This window comes from Leopardus geoffroyi, chromosome B2, assembly GCF_018350155.1.
Source record: "Leopardus geoffroyi isolate Oge1 chromosome B2, O.geoffroyi_Oge1_pat1.0, whole genome shotgun sequence".
Classification (NCBI taxonomy): domain Eukaryota; kingdom Metazoa; phylum Chordata; class Mammalia; order Carnivora; family Felidae; genus Leopardus; species Leopardus geoffroyi.
The window spans coordinates 11,736,112-11,753,985 of NC_059332.1; the positions used below are offsets into that span (position 1 = coordinate 11,736,112).

The 17,874-nt window shown below is 44.9% G+C and overlaps 1 protein-coding gene across 4 annotated transcripts in view; it reads right to left on the bottom strand.

Annotated features, from left to right (window-relative positions):
- Positions 1-17,874, bottom strand: part of CAP2 (cyclase associated actin cytoskeleton regulatory protein 2) — a 153,890-nt gene that overhangs the window by 12,472 nt on the left and 123,544 nt on the right. For all 4 annotated transcript variants that reach the window (XM_045497302.1, XM_045497301.1, XM_045497303.1 and 1 more), the window contains 3 exons: positions 2,638-2,827; positions 1,490-1,665; positions 20-143 (listed from right to left, as the gene is read on the bottom strand). In XM_045497302.1, coding sequence (XP_045353258.1) covers positions 20-143; positions 1,490-1,665; positions 2,638-2,827 — 490 coding nt within the window. The remainder of the gene's footprint in view (positions 1-19; positions 144-1,489; positions 1,666-2,637; positions 2,828-17,874) is intronic.

The window sequence follows — 17,874 nt, forward strand, 5'->3', positions numbered from 1 at the left end:
ACCCCGGGTGCTGCCCTACCGATTGTAATGGAATTTATTTTTCCCTTCATCTGTAGAGTGGACTTGTTGCAGCTGAAAATGTAAGCCACTTGTTTCAGTTCGGTCTCCGAAATCACAAGGTCATGCCTGTCCTCTTGATACTCCTAAAATGAAAACACATGCAAATACTGAATACAGGGACGTATGCAGATAAATGGAATCCTCCGCATGTTGAAATTACTGTGGGGTTCAACATTAATTCTAGCTTTTCAATATGCCCTTCCTTTCAGAACCACTTTTTAATAGGCCAAACCATAGGTCTTACTCTGTTTTTGTAATGATGGGAATGAATGGAACCGCTGCTTGGAAGCGGGCAGTGGGGGGGGGGGGGTGGTCAGTGTCCATTTGCAAACCAGTATCAGGCGCCCAAGAGGCTGCTGGGTGGTGGGCTGGAGCTTTTTGTTCAGTCTGTATGCTGAGTCTGGCCTTAATGCTGCAGTAAAATGTGCCGCGTCAAGGAGTTGGGCAACTAGGTTGGTGACGACCGTGGTGTTAAGTCCCTGTGTATCTGCAGCCCAAGACAACCTTTCTCGGGAATTTGGTCTTCCGGAAACCTTTGGGGAAGCTCCGTGGATTGGCAGGGAGCACCAGGTCTCATGCACATTCTCTGTGTCCAGGCAAGTGGTGGATGAAGCGGCAGATGACATCAGTGCCTCTGTCCATGGCCCTGAACACCCTACATCCAACCAGAATGGGGAACAGATTAAAAGCTTGTGGAAAGAGTTGTCAAATCCGTAGAGACAGAAAGTAGAAAGGCTGTTGCTGGGGGCTGAGCGGGGGAGTGGGGAGTTGTTGTTTAAAGGGTACAGGGTTCCAGTTTGACAAGATGGAAAGAGTTCTGTGGACGCGTGCTGATGGCTGCACAATGCGAATTCACTTGGCGTCCGTGAGTCAGTACGTACGCTTAAACGTTAGGTGTCACTGAAATGCTAAGATGGTAAATTTTATGTGTATTTTACCACAATGAAGAAAATGATTTTTTTTTTTTTAATTTTTTTTTTTTCAACGTTTATTTACTTTTGGGACAGAGAGAGACAGAGCATGAACGGGGGAGGGGCAGAGAGAGAGGGAGACACAGAATCGGAAACAGGCTCCAGGCTCTGAGCCATCAGCCCAGAGCCCGACGCGGGGCTCGAACTCACGGACCGCGAGATCGTGACCTGGCTGAAGTCGGACGCTTAACCGACTGCGCCACCCAGGCGCCCCAAGAAAATGATTTTAAAAACGTGAAGAAAAGGATGCATGAGAAATAATGAAAAACCAAAAAAAAAAAAAAAAAAAAAAAAAAAAGAAGTTGATGGAAGCATTCAGAAACACCCTGGTTTTTGCTCTAGCCAGAGGCTTGTGCCTTTGTCTTTTCACTCAGAAACCCTGAAGACCTGGGTGAGCACTTGGTCCTGTCACTGGAGCACGCCAGGAATGAAGGTTAAGGTTAAAGGGCTTCACTCACGACTCTCCACTTCTTTCCTTCCAACTCGAACACGGGAGCATGTTTCTGAGGAGGATGAGACGGGGGGGCCCTGGAGCCTGGAGAGAGGCTTTTGGTAGGAGATGGAGTTTGTCCTCCTTGAGTCCGTAGGCTGGGATTCTTGTATGTCTTCTGGTCATCTGTGACGTGCCGGAGCCCTGGAAAGGGAACACATTGCCACGTTTCTTTGTATTTTATGCAAAGGGAACTGTCCCTAACTTCTTGGATGAATATAAACAGAACAAGAAATTTTGGTAATGCTATTCTCAAGGTTAATAATATGCACAGTCAGAGACCTTATAGATTTAGAGTTAATTAGAAGCACTGTAAACATATTTTAAATTTGAGGGAACTTCTTTGAGGAGGTAAGATAGATAAAAATTCTATAAAAAAGCAAAGCACCTGGCCAAAAAAAGATCACGATTTACTTCTTTTCTCATGGCTAAGGCTTTCCCCAGGTGTAGCCTAGAAGGACAGGGGATTCCAGTAAGCATACGCCATACAGTATGGAATAGACTTCAGGGTTATGAGTCCATTCTCTTACTTTGCAGATGAGGGGACAGCCCAGCCAGCTGGAGCCAGAGGAAAATTTAGAGTTTGGGGCTCTTAGCTCCTAGCTCAGTGCACAGGGACAATTACACCATAACTCCTATTACTGGTCTAAAACAAAAATACATTTGCATAAACCTTACTGTTCAGAATGCATGTACATCCTGAGATATCTTAAAGGTATGATTAAAAACAACCGTTCACAGTGATGACAAATGTGCTTCAATGACAGAATTATTTGGCAAGCCTGTCCACTGCTTGAGGACAGAGGTACTACTGTTTGTCATTTTATGTCACTCGGTCTTAATGCCCCAGTTGTAGATGGTGCCGAAGCATCAAGGCTGCTGTGAGTGGTGCTAACTTGGAACCCAGAGTCTCTGAGTTCTTCCTGATGGTCCATGTAACAGCCCACTGAGCCCGTCTCCCTCGAGATGAAGAATGCTGCAGGCTTCTGTTTCCCCACACAGCTCCCCGTGTTTTGGGGATGGGGATGGAATGATGCATCCATCACTGCAGGCTCTGGGGGGAAGCTATGTGCCTTGGAGGCAGAGGGAGACAGAGTCAAGGTCCAGTTTTCTCACCTTTCGTAATTCCTTCCCCTTGGTTAAGTTGGGCAAATAGAGCTGAGCGTGAAGGGGAGGGCTCCTCTCTTCTGTCTTCATTCTCAAAAAGTGGAGGTGGCCCTGGAGGAGGGGGTGGGGGAGGGGGCGGAGGAAGGCCAGGCCCAGGGGACAGGACAGACGATGCTGATGCGGTTGATGCTACTGGCCCCTGAGGGAGAGAGAAGACGGAAAGCATTGTCTTCGGACTCACGCTCTCGCTGAGAGTTGGGATTTCGCCACTGTCACTCAGAACCTGCTACCAATGAAGAAGTGTTCAAGACTCACAACGGGCACCACAGGTCTGTCTGGAGCACTGGGACCCCCCGAGGGCGGGGGCGGGGGATGCACCTTGGGAACAGAGCATGACTGAGCTGGAGGGCCCGGCTGGCAGAAACTGCATGCTCTGGGTTCATGCTGCCAACTCAGAGGCAAACAGAGCCATAGTCACAGGGTCACATCCAAAGCTCAGGACTTGAATGGAACCAGGCCTTGGCCAGCTGAGAATCATAAGAAGAATGTAGTTCAACCGATAAGAGGATTCGCTCTTTTGAGCTGCTGGGAATCACAACCACCAATAAGAGAGAGAGTGGCAAAAATACTCAGTGGATATTAGGTGTTTCTGAACCCTTTTGAGCGGCTCAAGAGAGAGATACTGAAACTCTTTCTCTGGAACTCATTTTCCAAGTATGCATGCCTCACACTGACCCCCAAGTGGGGGCCGTGTATAACCTGGATGCCTGTCAAATCAGGGTCCAGGACCCATCTGATGGTTTCATGCATCTAATGTTGATTGTTAATGAACCAATTAAAAATTGAATCCTTTCTGAGCAAGATCTAGGCTTACTTATTTTCGCTGCTATGTGAAATTCAAGGTTTGTTTTCGGTTTGAAGTTCTAACAAATTCATATGACAGTAAAAGGTGCTAGACAATAGAAGAGTATGTTTGAATGTTTTGAGAAAATCACCCACTCTCCCCCATGTAAACACACATATACAACAAACTTGGGTGATGCAATATTTTACTTTTAAACCTAAAGCGGAGGGGTGCCTGGGTGGCTCAGTCGGTTAAACGTCCGACTTTGGCTCGGGTCATGTTCTCACGGTTTGTGGGTTTGAGCCCCGTATCGGGTTCTGTGCTGACAGCTCAGAGCCTGGAGCCTATTTCGGAATCTGTGTCTCCTTCTCTCTCTGCCCTCCACCCCCTCCCAACCCAATCAAAAATAAATAAATGTTAAAAAAATAAACCTGAAGTAGAACTCTGTATCTAGGATAAGGCATTATAAGTGAATTCAATGAAAAAAATAGAAAATTAAAAAAGTTGAGAGTAATGGACATGTGGTTTAGGCTCATATATTTCCAATGCCAAATATAAAATGTAAAACATCTAAGTGCTAAATATTAACGAAGACAGCATATTCTCATTTTCATAAGCAAGTCAGTATTCCCAAGTGTCAATATTGGGAAGTTTTAATTGGTAGTAGTTTTCAGTTGAAACAAACAAAAAAAAAACAACCCAACATGCTATTTTCAAAGTACTTATATAATCTCTATTAAGTGCAGAATTACTCTAAAGATAAAAGATTCTTCTCTTATTCAGAATGCATGTCTGAAAAACTGAGTGGGCTGGAGGTCTTGTCTCCTGAAGCTGTAATTTGTGATGGCTTTTTGTTTCTAAGGAAGACCAGCCTGACTCCATCAGAATGCTTGAGTCAAGTAAACCAGGACTGCACAATTCATGAGGCTGGCCAATTTTTCTTTCTTCGTATCTTAAATGTTTCCCATTATGTTGCTAGGGTGAAATTTGAGAATTTGCTCTGAATCATCAATAGCATGTAAGAGAAGCTTTGCACATCAAGCAATATTCCAGTCCTTAGTTCCAGATCCTGAAAGCCCCACTACCCCCACCAACATTACTTTTACTCATAAGCACGTAATAGTTCATAGAGTGAGTGGAGGGCCAGACCCCTTCCTCACTTCTGAAACACTGCAGCTTTGCAGTCCTATTTTGTGGAAAGGTTAGAGGATACTGGCTTCTTTATCTCAGACTGATTTTGATGGCGCCCCTGCTCTCAGAATTCAGAGCGTCTCTCTAAGAGCCATTAAAAGGACACTGAAACCAATAAGCTACAGATACAAGTTTTTGGAACTTTGATACCTTCAGATGGCTGACCCAGGAACGCCAAACAAAGGATTTACTGCAACAACTGTTGAATGTAAAAGCCAAAATATAAGAGAACTCAGGACCAGCTGAAACTCAACTTATCCTGAGCGCCTTCTGGCTCAGCCCCAGTGAGAGCACAAAACTAGGCTCCAGTTTCCAAGGGGACTTTACAATTAGCATTCAGGGGCTTTCCTGCAGACTCAAAAGCAAACTTGGTAGGCATTCCCTTGACAGGCCTCGGGGGCTACTTTGTAGCAGAACCCGGTCTTTCCCTCTTTTTTCCTCCTCTTTTCCTCCCGCAGGATCTCACGGCACCTGGTACCGAGTACCAGTACAGAGTGTTCTGTATTCTCACATGTGCCTGGCCACGAGTGGCAGTCACATCCACTGAAATCGCAGCCCAGCACTAATCTTCAGGTGTCCCAGTAGAGACAGAAGGGAGGTGGTCAGGGAAGGGAAGGGAGCCAAGAGTTCTGGAAAGTCTAGTATTTCCAGGTGTCGATTACTTCTGCTCATGTAACAAGACATTTAATGCTCAGTATAGGACGGCCTCTATGCCTCTATTCCCAAACTTGTGTGAGCATTCGAATCATTCTGAAATCTGTTAGAAATTTAAAAACCCAGCCCGCGTCCTAGAAATGCTCTCTGGGGAGGTGGGAAGCATCTGTTTTTTTAATTTTTATTTTTTAACATTTATTTATCTTTCAGAGAGAGAGAGAGAGAGAAAGAGAGAGAGAGAGAGCGCGCGCGTGAGTGGGGGTGGGACAGAAAGGGAGGTAGAGAGAGAGACAGAATCCCAAGCAGGTTCCATGCTATCAGCACAGAGCCTGTGGTGGAGCTAGAACCCGCGAACTGTGAGATCATGACCTTAGCTGAAATCAAGAGTCACTCACTTAACCAACGGAGCCACGTCTGTATTTTTTGAAACTTCCTGGGTGATTCCAGTGCTCAGCCAAGTTTGGGAAGAATCACTCCATGCTACGTGTGGAGATTAATCTTAGTCCTCACAATAATATCATTAGGACTGTCTTGAAATCCCTCCTTAACAGAAAACAAAGCAGGAAATCAGAAAGGCTGACCCAATATTAAATGGCTAGTAAATGGCAGAGACATAATTCAAGCAATCTGCTTGATTCTAAAGCCTTCTTCAGGGAAATCTTTTATGTTATATTTAGAATATTTTTTTAAAAATAGTCACTAGTGAAATTAAAGGGCCAGAGGTATAGGCTACGTCAATATATATGTAGTGTTGTTCTTGGGCCTCTCGCTAGAATATACATGACTCAAGTATGGGGAGGTGGTGTAATAGCTGGCTTAATTTTTATCTCCACTATTCCTTGCTCTGTTTCTCTAATGCCTCCGTGGCTGACTGAGCTCCTACAGCCAACTCTGGGACCAGGACCCCTATATCCTATGGAGATTTAGGAAGTCTTGGGTGTTGACAGTGGCCCCTCAGCATCCAAACATCCTTGACGCTGGTTTGTTGTGACTCTGAGCCTGTGCTTCTAGAAACTGGCCTCTTGCCTTATTCGCTTTTCTTGAGTACCTACTGGTTCCAGTAATAGGGTGTTTGCACCCAAATCATGGCTCCTTGCCTTAGGGTTCAAGTTTTTCTGGGATGGGGACCTGACCCTCCCCCCACCGGGGACTGGAGATTTAAGGGCATCACCTCTTGGTGTGACTTCCTATTACAGATAATGCACCAGGTGGTCTAGACTCAGTGAGACGTAATGGATCAGATCAGGGCTACGGCCTCCGTGGCCCGTGGAGTGATCCACCACAACCTGCTGTCACTGCGATGTAGGCCCTGTGGGAAGCAGAGCGCAGAGAAGAAAGCAGCACGGGGAGGACACGGTGCACGCTGTGAGCTGGGTCCCTGCAGGGAGACAGGAGGACGGCTCCCAGACGGGCAAGCCTGCCTGGAGGTGCCGGGAACAAGAGCTGGGAAGAGCCTCCGGACCAACCGTGCCTGCTCCAGGAACATGAGGGGTCCGGGGAGAGTCACAGGCGAGAGCTTTTAATTAGTCTGCAGACGGCATTCACTTCTTAGAACACAGGCTACGGGGTCCCCCGTACACATGTGGATTAAAATAAAGACATTCAGGGGCGCCTGGGTGGCTCAGTCGGTTAAGTGTCCGACTTTGGCTCAGGTCGTGATCTCACGGTTCGCGAGTCTGAGCCCCACGTCGGGCTCTGCGCTGACAGCTCAGAGCCTGGAGCCTGCTTCGGATTCTGTGTCTCCCTTACTCTGCCCCTCCCCCACTCATCCTCTGTCTCTCTCTTTCTCTCTCAAAAATAAACATTAAAAAAATAAAGTAAAGACATTTAATAAAAGATGTTGTTTACTTGCAAACTATCTGAATATTTCTATTCCTTCTAAAAGAAACTTTTTCTTAATAAAAAATTCCGTTACAGTGTGCTTTACCCTAACAAGTGAAGAATCGTACATCTTAAAGCTGAAGACCTACAGGATTATGATATCACATGACTTGCACAAGGTCGCACAGACCAGAAGGTTGAAAGTGGGGAATGATGCTGAGCCAGCAGAAAGAAAGGCTGAGCCTCACTGGGCAGCAATGGCCCCCCCCCCCCCCCGACACACAGATGCTTTTTAAAAATACTACTTTGAGGGGGCTCCTGGGTGGCTTAGTCACTTAAGCATCTGACTTGATCTCAGCTTAGGTCATGATCTTACATTTCCTGGGTTCAAATCCCATGGCCGGCTCTTCATTGGCAGCTAGGAGCCTGCTTGGGATTCTGTCTCGCCCTCTTTCTCCCCTTCCCTGCTTGCTCTCTCTCTCTCAAAATAAATAAATAAACTTAAAAAAATACTTTGGTATCTGTATTTGGTACAAAATACTTTGATACATTGATGTCTCAAGTATCTTAGAGCCCCAGACTGGTAACAACTGAAATATACATTTTATCAAAGTCATTGTAACAATGGCTTATAATTTAAAGAAAAGCAGCACATTTAGGACTTTATTTTATTTATTTACTTTTTATTTTTCTTTTAAGTAGGCTCCACACCCAGTGTATAGCCCAACGCAGGGCTTGAACTCACCATCCTCAGATCAAGACCTGAGCTGAGATCGAGTCAGATGTTTAACTGACTTTCATGTTTATGATTTTAAATGGCCATATTGAAGGTGCCAAATTCACCCATGTTGCAGCAAGAGCACAGCATAAAACCTAGAAATGCTGCTTTTGAAAGCTATTCAGATTAATTCTGAGAGCAGATGTTTGATTGTATACTTTTCTTTGGAGGTGGGGAGGGCAAAGACTCAAAAACGTCTGCAAATCTCTTCCTCTAAGTTAATTTCAACTGTCCTGGGAACAGCTGCTTCCTCTGATTTTAAATATATGAACTGTAAAATAATGAAACCATTGTATGCAGCATGTGCAAAGCTTGTCATGTCGCAGTTATATATGCTATACACATATGTAATAGTACAAGTAATATACAAGTAATACAATTGTGTACTAACATGCGTCAAAACTTTCCATTAAATGTTACTTAAATTAATAACTGATCATTTTATTACTTTAGAATTTATATTTTATTCTGAAGAAGCAGCTACTTCGGGCTCTTAAATGAAGCCTCCTCACTGTTTTGCTGCTGGCATTTATGGACGTAATTAACAACTCACTTCTTTCCCCAGTGACAAACACCAGTTTGGGTACAGTGTAGCTTTGGATCTATCTAATTTACCAAAAAGACTCCCATGATCCACTTTGCTGAGTTTGTAGAAAGTGGGTCTAATGCAGTAGAATTAGACAGAGGTTTTTATCTTTGTGAAAAATTAAGCCAAAAGTGAAACATAGCCGCTTAAGTAAAAAAAAAAAAAAAAAAAAATCTATTTCTCTCTCTTCTCTTCTCTCTCTCTCTCTCTCTCTCTCTCTCTCTCTCGGCTAAACGTTTTCCACCAACACAGCTGCTTAAGTAAAAAAAAAAAATCTATCTATCCTCTCTCAGCTACCAGTTTTCCATCTATGATTTTTCTGCTCAATAACTGACTTGTTTGGAAATTTCCAACTTTCACATTTTAAATTCCAAGATTTTTCAAGCCCAACAGTAAAGGTAGCAGGGGATTGGTCTAAATAGAATTTAACTCTTTAACAGATAGACTGATAATGAATCAGGATAAGGAGGTTCGTCTGTCAGTCCGTTCAACAAACATTTACGGAGCGCCTCCTTGCAAGGAACCAGGCCTGCCGTGAAGCAGCAGCAGACGTCCTGTTTGTTAAGAAGCTCGTCATCTAGGAGAGGTGTTAAGGGCACAAATAAATAATTGCAGATGCAGTTTGATATGTGCCGTGTGGAACATGAACAGGGACATGAGGGCACAGAGGAGGGCATGACCGGCTCTCCTCAGGAGAGTGGGGTTAGTGGGGCCGGAGAAGGGCTGCTGTGCCTAACCTGGGCCACGCCATCGAATGTTCTGCAGAGGACAGGGGTCTATAAAGAGAGGCATGAGGGAGTAAGACGGAGTAACGTACATACAGATCACATTAATCTCCACCTTTATCTTATTTTATTAAAAAAAATTTTTTTTACTGTTTATTTATTTTTGAGACAGAGAGAGACAGAGCATGAACGGAGGAGGGGAAGAGAGAGAGGGAGACACAGAATCAGAAGCAGCCTCCGGGCTCTGAGCCGTCAGCCCAGAGCCCGACGCGGGGCTCGAACTCACAGACCGCGAGATCACGAACTGAGCCGAAGTCGGACGCTTAACCCACTGGGACACCCAGGCGCCCCCCTCCTGTTTTTAAAAATTAATCTCCACCTTTAACAACAGGTCAGCCAGCCTGTATCTTGGCCTGTGTTTTTACCAGTTTTTAGAAAAGCAGAGACTAAGAAAATAAAAATATCACGGGGCAGCCTCTTGGAAGCAGTGGATTGTGTCCCATACCACGGAGCTTTTGTTACAATTTTCCTCTCTGAAACTAGCTTAGAGATAGTAATATTTTGAGCCACCTATCTTGCTAAGTATCTGTGAAGATTACAGATCAAGCTACAAAAGGAACCATCTGACGTGCAGTGGCATTGTTTATGGGTTTCGCCAGCGCCCCCAGCCCCCAGCCATCCTCCTTGTGACCTCCACCCTGGCTCCCCTCACACGCACACGCACAGATGGCTGTCCTCTGATTCTTGGTCAGATTCTTTCTCAAGCTGTCCACCTCAGGGCCAAGCTGACCCATCAATCCCCTGGCTTAATGGTTTACTTATTTTTTATATTTTTGTTAAAAAAAATGATTATTTATTTTGAGAGAGAGAAAGAGAATCCCAAGCAGGTTCCATGATGCCAGCAGGGAGCCTGACACGGGGCTCGAACCCACAAACTGTGAGATCAAGAGTCAGAGGCTTAACCAACTAAGCCACCTAGGCACCCACTCTGGCTTATGCTTTATGTTCTGCAGGCAGCAGTGAAAACTTACGTGTGCCCAATGACACACTTCAGAAGCAGTTTTAAAATTACAAAGCCATTTTAGTCGCAAATATACTTTCATTAACATGCGACAGCTGCGGGAATGGACGATGTTTTATAGCTGAACTTTGGGGTCAAGTGCTGTTTGTTAATTTTCCCAAATACGGCACACAAAATACGAGTGTGAGAAAGCCACTCATGTACCAAAACAGGAGGGAGGCATTAAATGAAAGACCCAGCAGTTTCAGAACTAAAGACTTTCTATGCGCAGAAGTCAGACTGTTCTCACTGCAGAAAAAAATACTTCACAAATTTATGATTTAGGGTTTGTTTATATTTTAGAATCAAAATTTCTACTTTTTGCAAGATGCACTTTGATCGAGAACTTAGTGAAATTGATACATTTCCAAATTTATCAATTTCTATAAGTACTTGTGAATTTTACTTTCATATTTACATCACACTTTCATTGGCAGACAAGTATCATCGAGAAAAAAAGATTGCACATAAACTAACAGATGACCATCCCGTACAACATAAGGATAAGCCAAAGAGAATTATGGCTTTAGTCTCTATTTTCTTATTTTTATCGCTTCCTGTAATTTTGAGACTTCTTCTGCCAAAGAAAACAAAGTTTCTGGGGGCCCTTCCAAGAAAACAGAATTGTTAAAAATACTATAATGAAGTACTATATAGTATTTTAAGCACCTGCTTATTAATAATTGTTAAAAAGTCAATTTAGGGAGTATTTCCTATTTCATCTATGGCAACAGAACACTGCTTTGAGTTTTAGGTTTCCACAAAGCACCAATGGCACTTGTTGAAGTAAAACCATGGTCTCACAATTATGAAGGTAATGTGGGTCCATGTGGATCACTTTTCTTCAGAGGCAAGATTCCAAACACCCTTATCTCAAGAAGTATGAGAGCAGGGTGCCTGGGCTCAGTCTGTTAGGCAGCTGACTCTTGATTTCGGCTCAGATCATGATCTCACGGTTCCTGGGATTGAGTCCCATGTCTGGGCTCTATGTTGACAGGGTGGAGCCTGCTTGGGATCCTCTGTCTCCCTCTCTCTCTGCCCCTCTTCTGCACATGCGCTCTCTCTCTCTCTCTCTCTGCCAAAATAAATAAATAAACTTGAAAAAAAAAGAAGAACCAGAGGAAAGGTCATGAAAATACATCTCACGGTCTCGTCCATGACTTCTGATGGTTTCCCTCTCATGGAGTCTCTGTACATCATTCCTTTGAGACCTGGAGGGGTGTGTGAGCTATGGCAGTAGATGAAGAAAAGACAGAGCAACAAACAAAGTCCCTTCAGAGAAGCTTTGAGGTGGAACACAGCTGGGGAAAAACATACATAGTCTATGTGAGTTTGGGGAAACCAGTTAATTTACTGCTTTTTCTTTCTTTTTTTTATTTTTCAACATTTATTTATTTTTTTTTTTTTATTTTTGGGACAGAGAGAGACAGAGCATGAACGGGGGAGGGGCAGAGAGAGAGGGAGACACAGAATCGGAAACAGGCTCCAGGCTCTGAGCCATCAGCCCAGAGCCCGACGCGGGGCTTGAACTCATGGACCGCGAGATCGTGACCTGGCTGAAGTCGGACGCTTAACCGACTGCGCCACCCAGGCGCCCCTTTCTTTCTTTTTTTTAAAACAGTGCATTTAAGGGGCACCTGGGTTTGAGACCCGGATCGGGCTCTGTGCTGACAGCTCGGAGCCTGGAGCCTGCTTCAGATTCTGTGTCTCCCTGTCTCTCTGCCCCTCCTCTGCTCCCACTCTGTCTCTGTCTCTCTCAAAAATAAATCATAAAAATTAAAAAAAAAAAAAGAAACTCTTTTGGCTCCATCTAATGAAGCGAGCAGTTAGTGAGTTTCTATCAGCTGGGAATTTGTGGCAAGCAGGTGGCAAGGGACAGGTGCAGGGGAGGCATCTGTGACCAATATTCCGCCGCCTGTAATAAAATGCACTGTCCATTTCTGTTACCGCCATCTGATGGAAGAAGTAAAGAAATATTACATATGCGGCTCTTGGACGAGGAACACAGTCCGTAGTTAGTTAATGGAATAACATGGTAGAAATTTCATTGCGAAGAAATGTGATTACACATGAATGCGTTTCACTTAGCAAATGTGACCGGGCACTGTGTTTAAGGCCCCGTAGCAGCCGCAGCTGCTGGTTCCCAGCAGAATGGGGAAAGCGCCCTGCTTTCAGGAGCTCCCGGCCTCGGAAGAGAGACAAGACACTTCTGTGGTTCCCAGACAACAGGCACTCAGCTCTTGCCTTCATGTCTCTGCTCAGGCTATGCCTTTGTTTAGAAGGCTCTCCCCCAACGTATAATCTGGAAAACCCTCATAGATCCTTCAAGGCTCGACTCCAACGTCTCTTCCTTTTTGTACGTTGTGTCTCCCAAGAGCAAATTTCCTGTTTCTCTGTTACAAGGACCCGTGAGGAACACGCTTATTAGAATCCTTCACGCTACACTGTAATTATCTGTCTGTGCATTCAGGTTTGGTCATGAGCCTGAGCACTAAAGAGTCACTCATTATTCATCCCAAAGTCACTGGTAATGTGGCCCAGCGCCTGACACCTGGTAGGTGCTTCGTAAGTACTTACTGAAGTGAGTAAGTAACTGCTTTAAAAGGTAGAAAGTGCTAAGCATCATAAAAGAAGTACAAATTTTAAGAGGTGCCAGGGGGTGGTCTGTGGAGGGAAAAGGATAACTTCCAGCTCCGGGCATGGAGATGAGCAGAGGAGACAGGCGACTCGGTTCTTGGGAAGGAGGCCATGTGAAAATGGCACTGAAGGTTGGATGGGTCGGATCTGGCACAAGGAAGCAAGAGGAAGGGGGTTCCAGGAGTGTTGTCGTGACAACAGATAACTGCAACTGAAATGTTAGCATCACACGAGAACTGACAGATCCACGTTCATGTTGCCTTTCCAGGCATCACCTTCTGATGTGACACACTTGTTTAACCAAACTACCACTCCTCAAGACTCTCCTTTAGGACTGCCTGCAGATCTATTTACAAAAACATAACGCACCAAGCAATCACTCATTCCGCTCTAATCTGCCCCTTCTGACTGCAAAGAGTATGACTTGAATTAATCCCTCTCCAAAGAGGGTCTCAAAGGCTTCTGGCCATTTGAAAAGATAAAAGTCACTTAAAAAATATGTTTGTTTTTGAGAAAGAGAGCATGGGGGAGGGGCAGAGAGAGAGGGATGCTGAGGATCCGAAGCAGGCTCTGCGCTGACATCAGAGAACCCGATTTGGGACTCAAACCCACAAACCATGAGATCATGACCTGAGCCGAAGTCAGACGTTCAACCCCACAATTCGCCCCACAATTCGCCCCGCAATTCGCTTCTAAAGAAGGAACTTTGGCTACCATGTACTACCCTAAAAAGGATGGGCTGAAGACTTTATCTGCCCTTGCCCTTTCTCACTGAGACAAGAAGGTGGATGATGTCACTGAGATGATGGACAGGGAGAGGGACAGAGCTACTCGACTACAGCAGGGATTCCTGGGGGGGGCCTGGTTTCAGGAAGCAGGCAAGTCCTCCAGGAGCAAGGGCTGAGCTTCGCCCCAGAGGTGTGGCTCCTTGGGGGTGAATGAGACCCAGGCCTCAGCTCAGCTCTGGGCTCAGCTCTGGGCTGGACTGACAGTGGACCTCATTCAACATCTCCTCCTATTCAGGCACCCCCTGCTTTGCTCTAGGGAGCACCTCTGTCTGAACCCCTAAATCACAACCTCCTGATTTTCCTGGGAGGGGCTGAAGGAGAGGGCAGGGAACAGGACAAGGCCAAGTACATCACTGCCTTCAATGTCACACGTGAAGGAATCTTAAATGAACGCACTTTAATTAAAATATTCCCAAAGGTGATGGTTTAAATAAATTAGGAAGGTGTATTAATTTGCTGGCCCTCAGGTGAAGAGAGTTCAAGTTCTCGGTTAGAAAGAAGTTCTAGTAAATAAAATAACCCTGATTGTTAAGGTTGGCAGTTTTATTTTTTTTTTTTAATTTTTTTTTCAACGTTTATTTATTTTTGGGACAGAGAGAGACAGAGCATGAATGGGGGAGGGGCAGAGAGAGAGGGAGACACAGAATCGGAAACAGGCTCCAGGCTCTGAGCCATCAGCCCAGAGCCCGACGCGGGGCTCGAACTCACGGACCGCGAGATCGTGACCTGGCTGAAGTCGGACGCTTAACCGACTGCGCCACCCAGGCGCCCCAAGGTTGGCAGTTTTAAAAGCTACTACTGTTTTGATTTAGGAAGAGAAAAATTTAAGTACTCTAAAAAATTTATGTATTGTTATCAACCACCAATAAAACTCAAGAACATTTATGAGATAATAAAAATGGTTCTAAATATAAAAGTTTACTTAGAGCTTCTTAGTGCAGCTAATTCTAAACTATTGTGTATGAAATTGTAGATATTTATTTTTGACTTACGCTTACTCTACTGAAGATATAGCTCAAGTAGAAATAAAATCCTCGAACAATCCCAAAAACTTCAAAAGGCAGAAATTGAAGCTTTAAGCAATCCCTCACTAAATCAGACAACTGGTGGGGCGCCTGGGTGGCGCAGTCGGTTAAGCGTCCGGCTTCAGCCAGGTCACGATCTCGCGGTCCGTGAGTTCGAGCCCCGCGTCGGGCTCTGGGCTGATGGCTCAGAGCCTGGAGCCTGTTTCCGATTCTGTGTCTCCCTCTCTCTCTGCCCCTCCCCCGTTCATGCTCTGTCTCTCTCTGTCCCAAAAATGAATAAACGTTGAAAAAAAAAATTAAAAAAAAAAATCAGACAACTGGTCTACAAATGGTCAAGACATCATTACACAAAGTCAGTTGTGTTCCTTTGTTCTACAAAACTGCACCTACCTCCAGCTCTCTAGAAAGGTTGCTTTCTAGAGGTCATTAATACATCACAGCATTATTTACAATAGTTAAGATATGGAAACAACCTAAATGTCCACTGGTAGATGGATAGATAAGGAAGGTGTGGTCCGCACACACACACACACACACACACACACACACACTGGAATATTACTCAGCTGTAAAAAATGAGTTTGCCATTGGTGACAACATGGAAGGACCTAAACAGTATGATACTAAAGGAAATAAGTCAGTATTATACTAAAGGAAATTTCACTTCTATGTGGAATCTAAAACACCAAATCAAACAAACAAACGAAACAGTGCAGAAACAGACTCATAAATACAGAGGACAAAGTGGTGTTTGCAGGGGTGGGGGGAGATGAGCAAAACAAGTGAGGAGAATTAGAAGGGACAGGTTTCTGGGTACAAAACAAGGAAGTCACGGGAACCAAAAGCACAGCCTAGGGGATATGGTCAGTGCATTGTAGTAACTCTGCGTGGTGGCAGGTGGTCACGAGACCTGGCAGTGATCACTTCATAATGTATGTAAGTGCCGAATCACTGTGTTATACGCTTGAAACCCATATAGTATTGCACTACACTTTAATAAAATAAAGGTCACCAATGAGGTGGATGATGGCAGCTTTTCCCTAGTCCCTACGTTCCCCACATTGTCACAGTAGATAGTGGCAGCCAGCCCATGCTTCTTCAAGTCTGGAGATCCTGGACTCTGGTTTTCTTCTCCTCCTCTTCTCTTGTCTCCTTGACGGATTGACTCCATTCCCCAGAAAACGTGGTCCCCCGGGGTGTTTTCCTCCACCGTGTCCTCCTTTTTGGTCTCTGCATCCACTTAACGATCGTCCCTAGGCCTCCCCCTTGGTGATGTCACCTGCCTGCTGCACCTCTCTATGGAGAATGTCTCACCTGCACCCCAAACAGCACGGGGAAGGCTCATGTCAAGGCTGTCTTGCTCCTCTGTGGAGTTCCCTGTTGTACTGATGTTGCTATGATTCTCCCGGATTTCCAGACTTGGAAACTTGGGTGTTTAGGTTTGATCTCTCTCTCTTTCAAAGGAAAGACAAAGTCCTCATCTCAGCATCCACTCTATCTCTTTCTTCCCATTGCCGTCCCCACCCTCCAGGTCACGTACGAATTGTCCCAGTCCCAGCCGTCCATTAAAGCCTCCCAACAAGGATCGGGGGGCCTCTAACCTCCTCCCCTTTTCCGTCTATCTTGCACAACTTCCAAATCACCATCTTTTTGCTCAAAAACCTATGATGAAGGAAAAAACCCTGCATACCACATATAGACCCATCTTTTTAGGAAAAGACATACAGACAGATTTCACCATCTGGCCCTAGTTTGCTTTTCTGGCCTCAATTCTCACCATTTTCAGCTCAGAAAACAACCAGCTTTTCTCTCAAAGTACTTTGTTCACGTCCTATATGCATGTGCCGAATTCTCTGCTAAGAATAAGAACTGCCCTTTCCCGGGGCGCCTGGGTGGCTCAGTCGGTAAAGCGTCTGACTTTGGCTCAGGTCATGATCTCACAGTTTGTGGGTTTGAGCCCCGTGTCAGGCTTTGTGCTGACAGCTCAGAGCCTGGAGCCAGCTTCAGGTTCTGTGTCTCCTTCCCTCTACCCCTCCCATGGTCATGCCCTGTCTCTCTCTGTTTCTTAAGAATAAATAAACATTAAAAAAAAAAAAAAAACCTGCCCTTTTCCTTACTATCTACCTAGGGCTCTCCAAACTCCTATTCATCCTTCAAGACCCAAATCAAACATCAGCCCCTCTCTTGTCTTTTCTGCCTACCCAGGAAGTCTAACTAGCAAGGTTTCTTTTGCAACACAGCCTTGGTTATTGTAGTTTATTTCTGCATCATACTTAAAACTTGCTGCTTGATGGCAGAAACTGTAACATAAATAGAATGTCTGTTGTATGCCTTGTACATGGTAGGTAGCCAATAAATGGCTATTAAGTAAATGAATTGCTAAATAAATGAATGAGTAAAAATCAAAGATCTCTGGACTCCTTTGGTCCAACTTGAATACACTCGAGCAGTGTTTTTCAAACTTTACTATGCATATAAATCACCTGGGGAAATCTTATTAAAATGCAGGTTCTGATTCAGGAGGTCTGGAGTGGGGTGCTGTATTCTGCATTTCAAACAAGTTTCCAGATTACTGCCGGCCCCAGAACCACACTGCACTGAAGGATTGTGTGTTCCTTCCATGTTCTGTGCAAGCATCTGTGCTTTGTGTTTACTGGTAGTGTGACAGTTACATCACGTTGTATCTGTTTACATGTTCCTTAGGTAGAACGTGAGTTTCAGTGGACAGAAATGTACGGACTGCATCATATACCCATTCTCTGCATTGTCAGCACCTGGCCCAGAACCTGCTACATGCTAGGTGCTGCATACTACGTTTGTTTAATTACTAGTGTCTCTCAGGCTGAACTCCAAGCCATTTCCAAGTTTACTTCATTATCTGTGCATTTGGAGCTGCTTTGTTAGTCAATGATACTCCTAACTCCCTCTGAGCAGTCTGGATCTTTTCCATAGGAGAACAAAAGTAATTGGCTACCCAAAGCCCCAAAAGGGAGCTAAAAACCCAGGAGCAATTAAGTCGACTGAATGCAGCTGTGGTCAAGGTAGACTGGAGACAGCCACTCCCCGCAGCCCCAGAGCCCCATGGAAGAGATCAAGGAGCTCTGTGATCCGGACAAGCAACATGCCGTCTAAGGCTC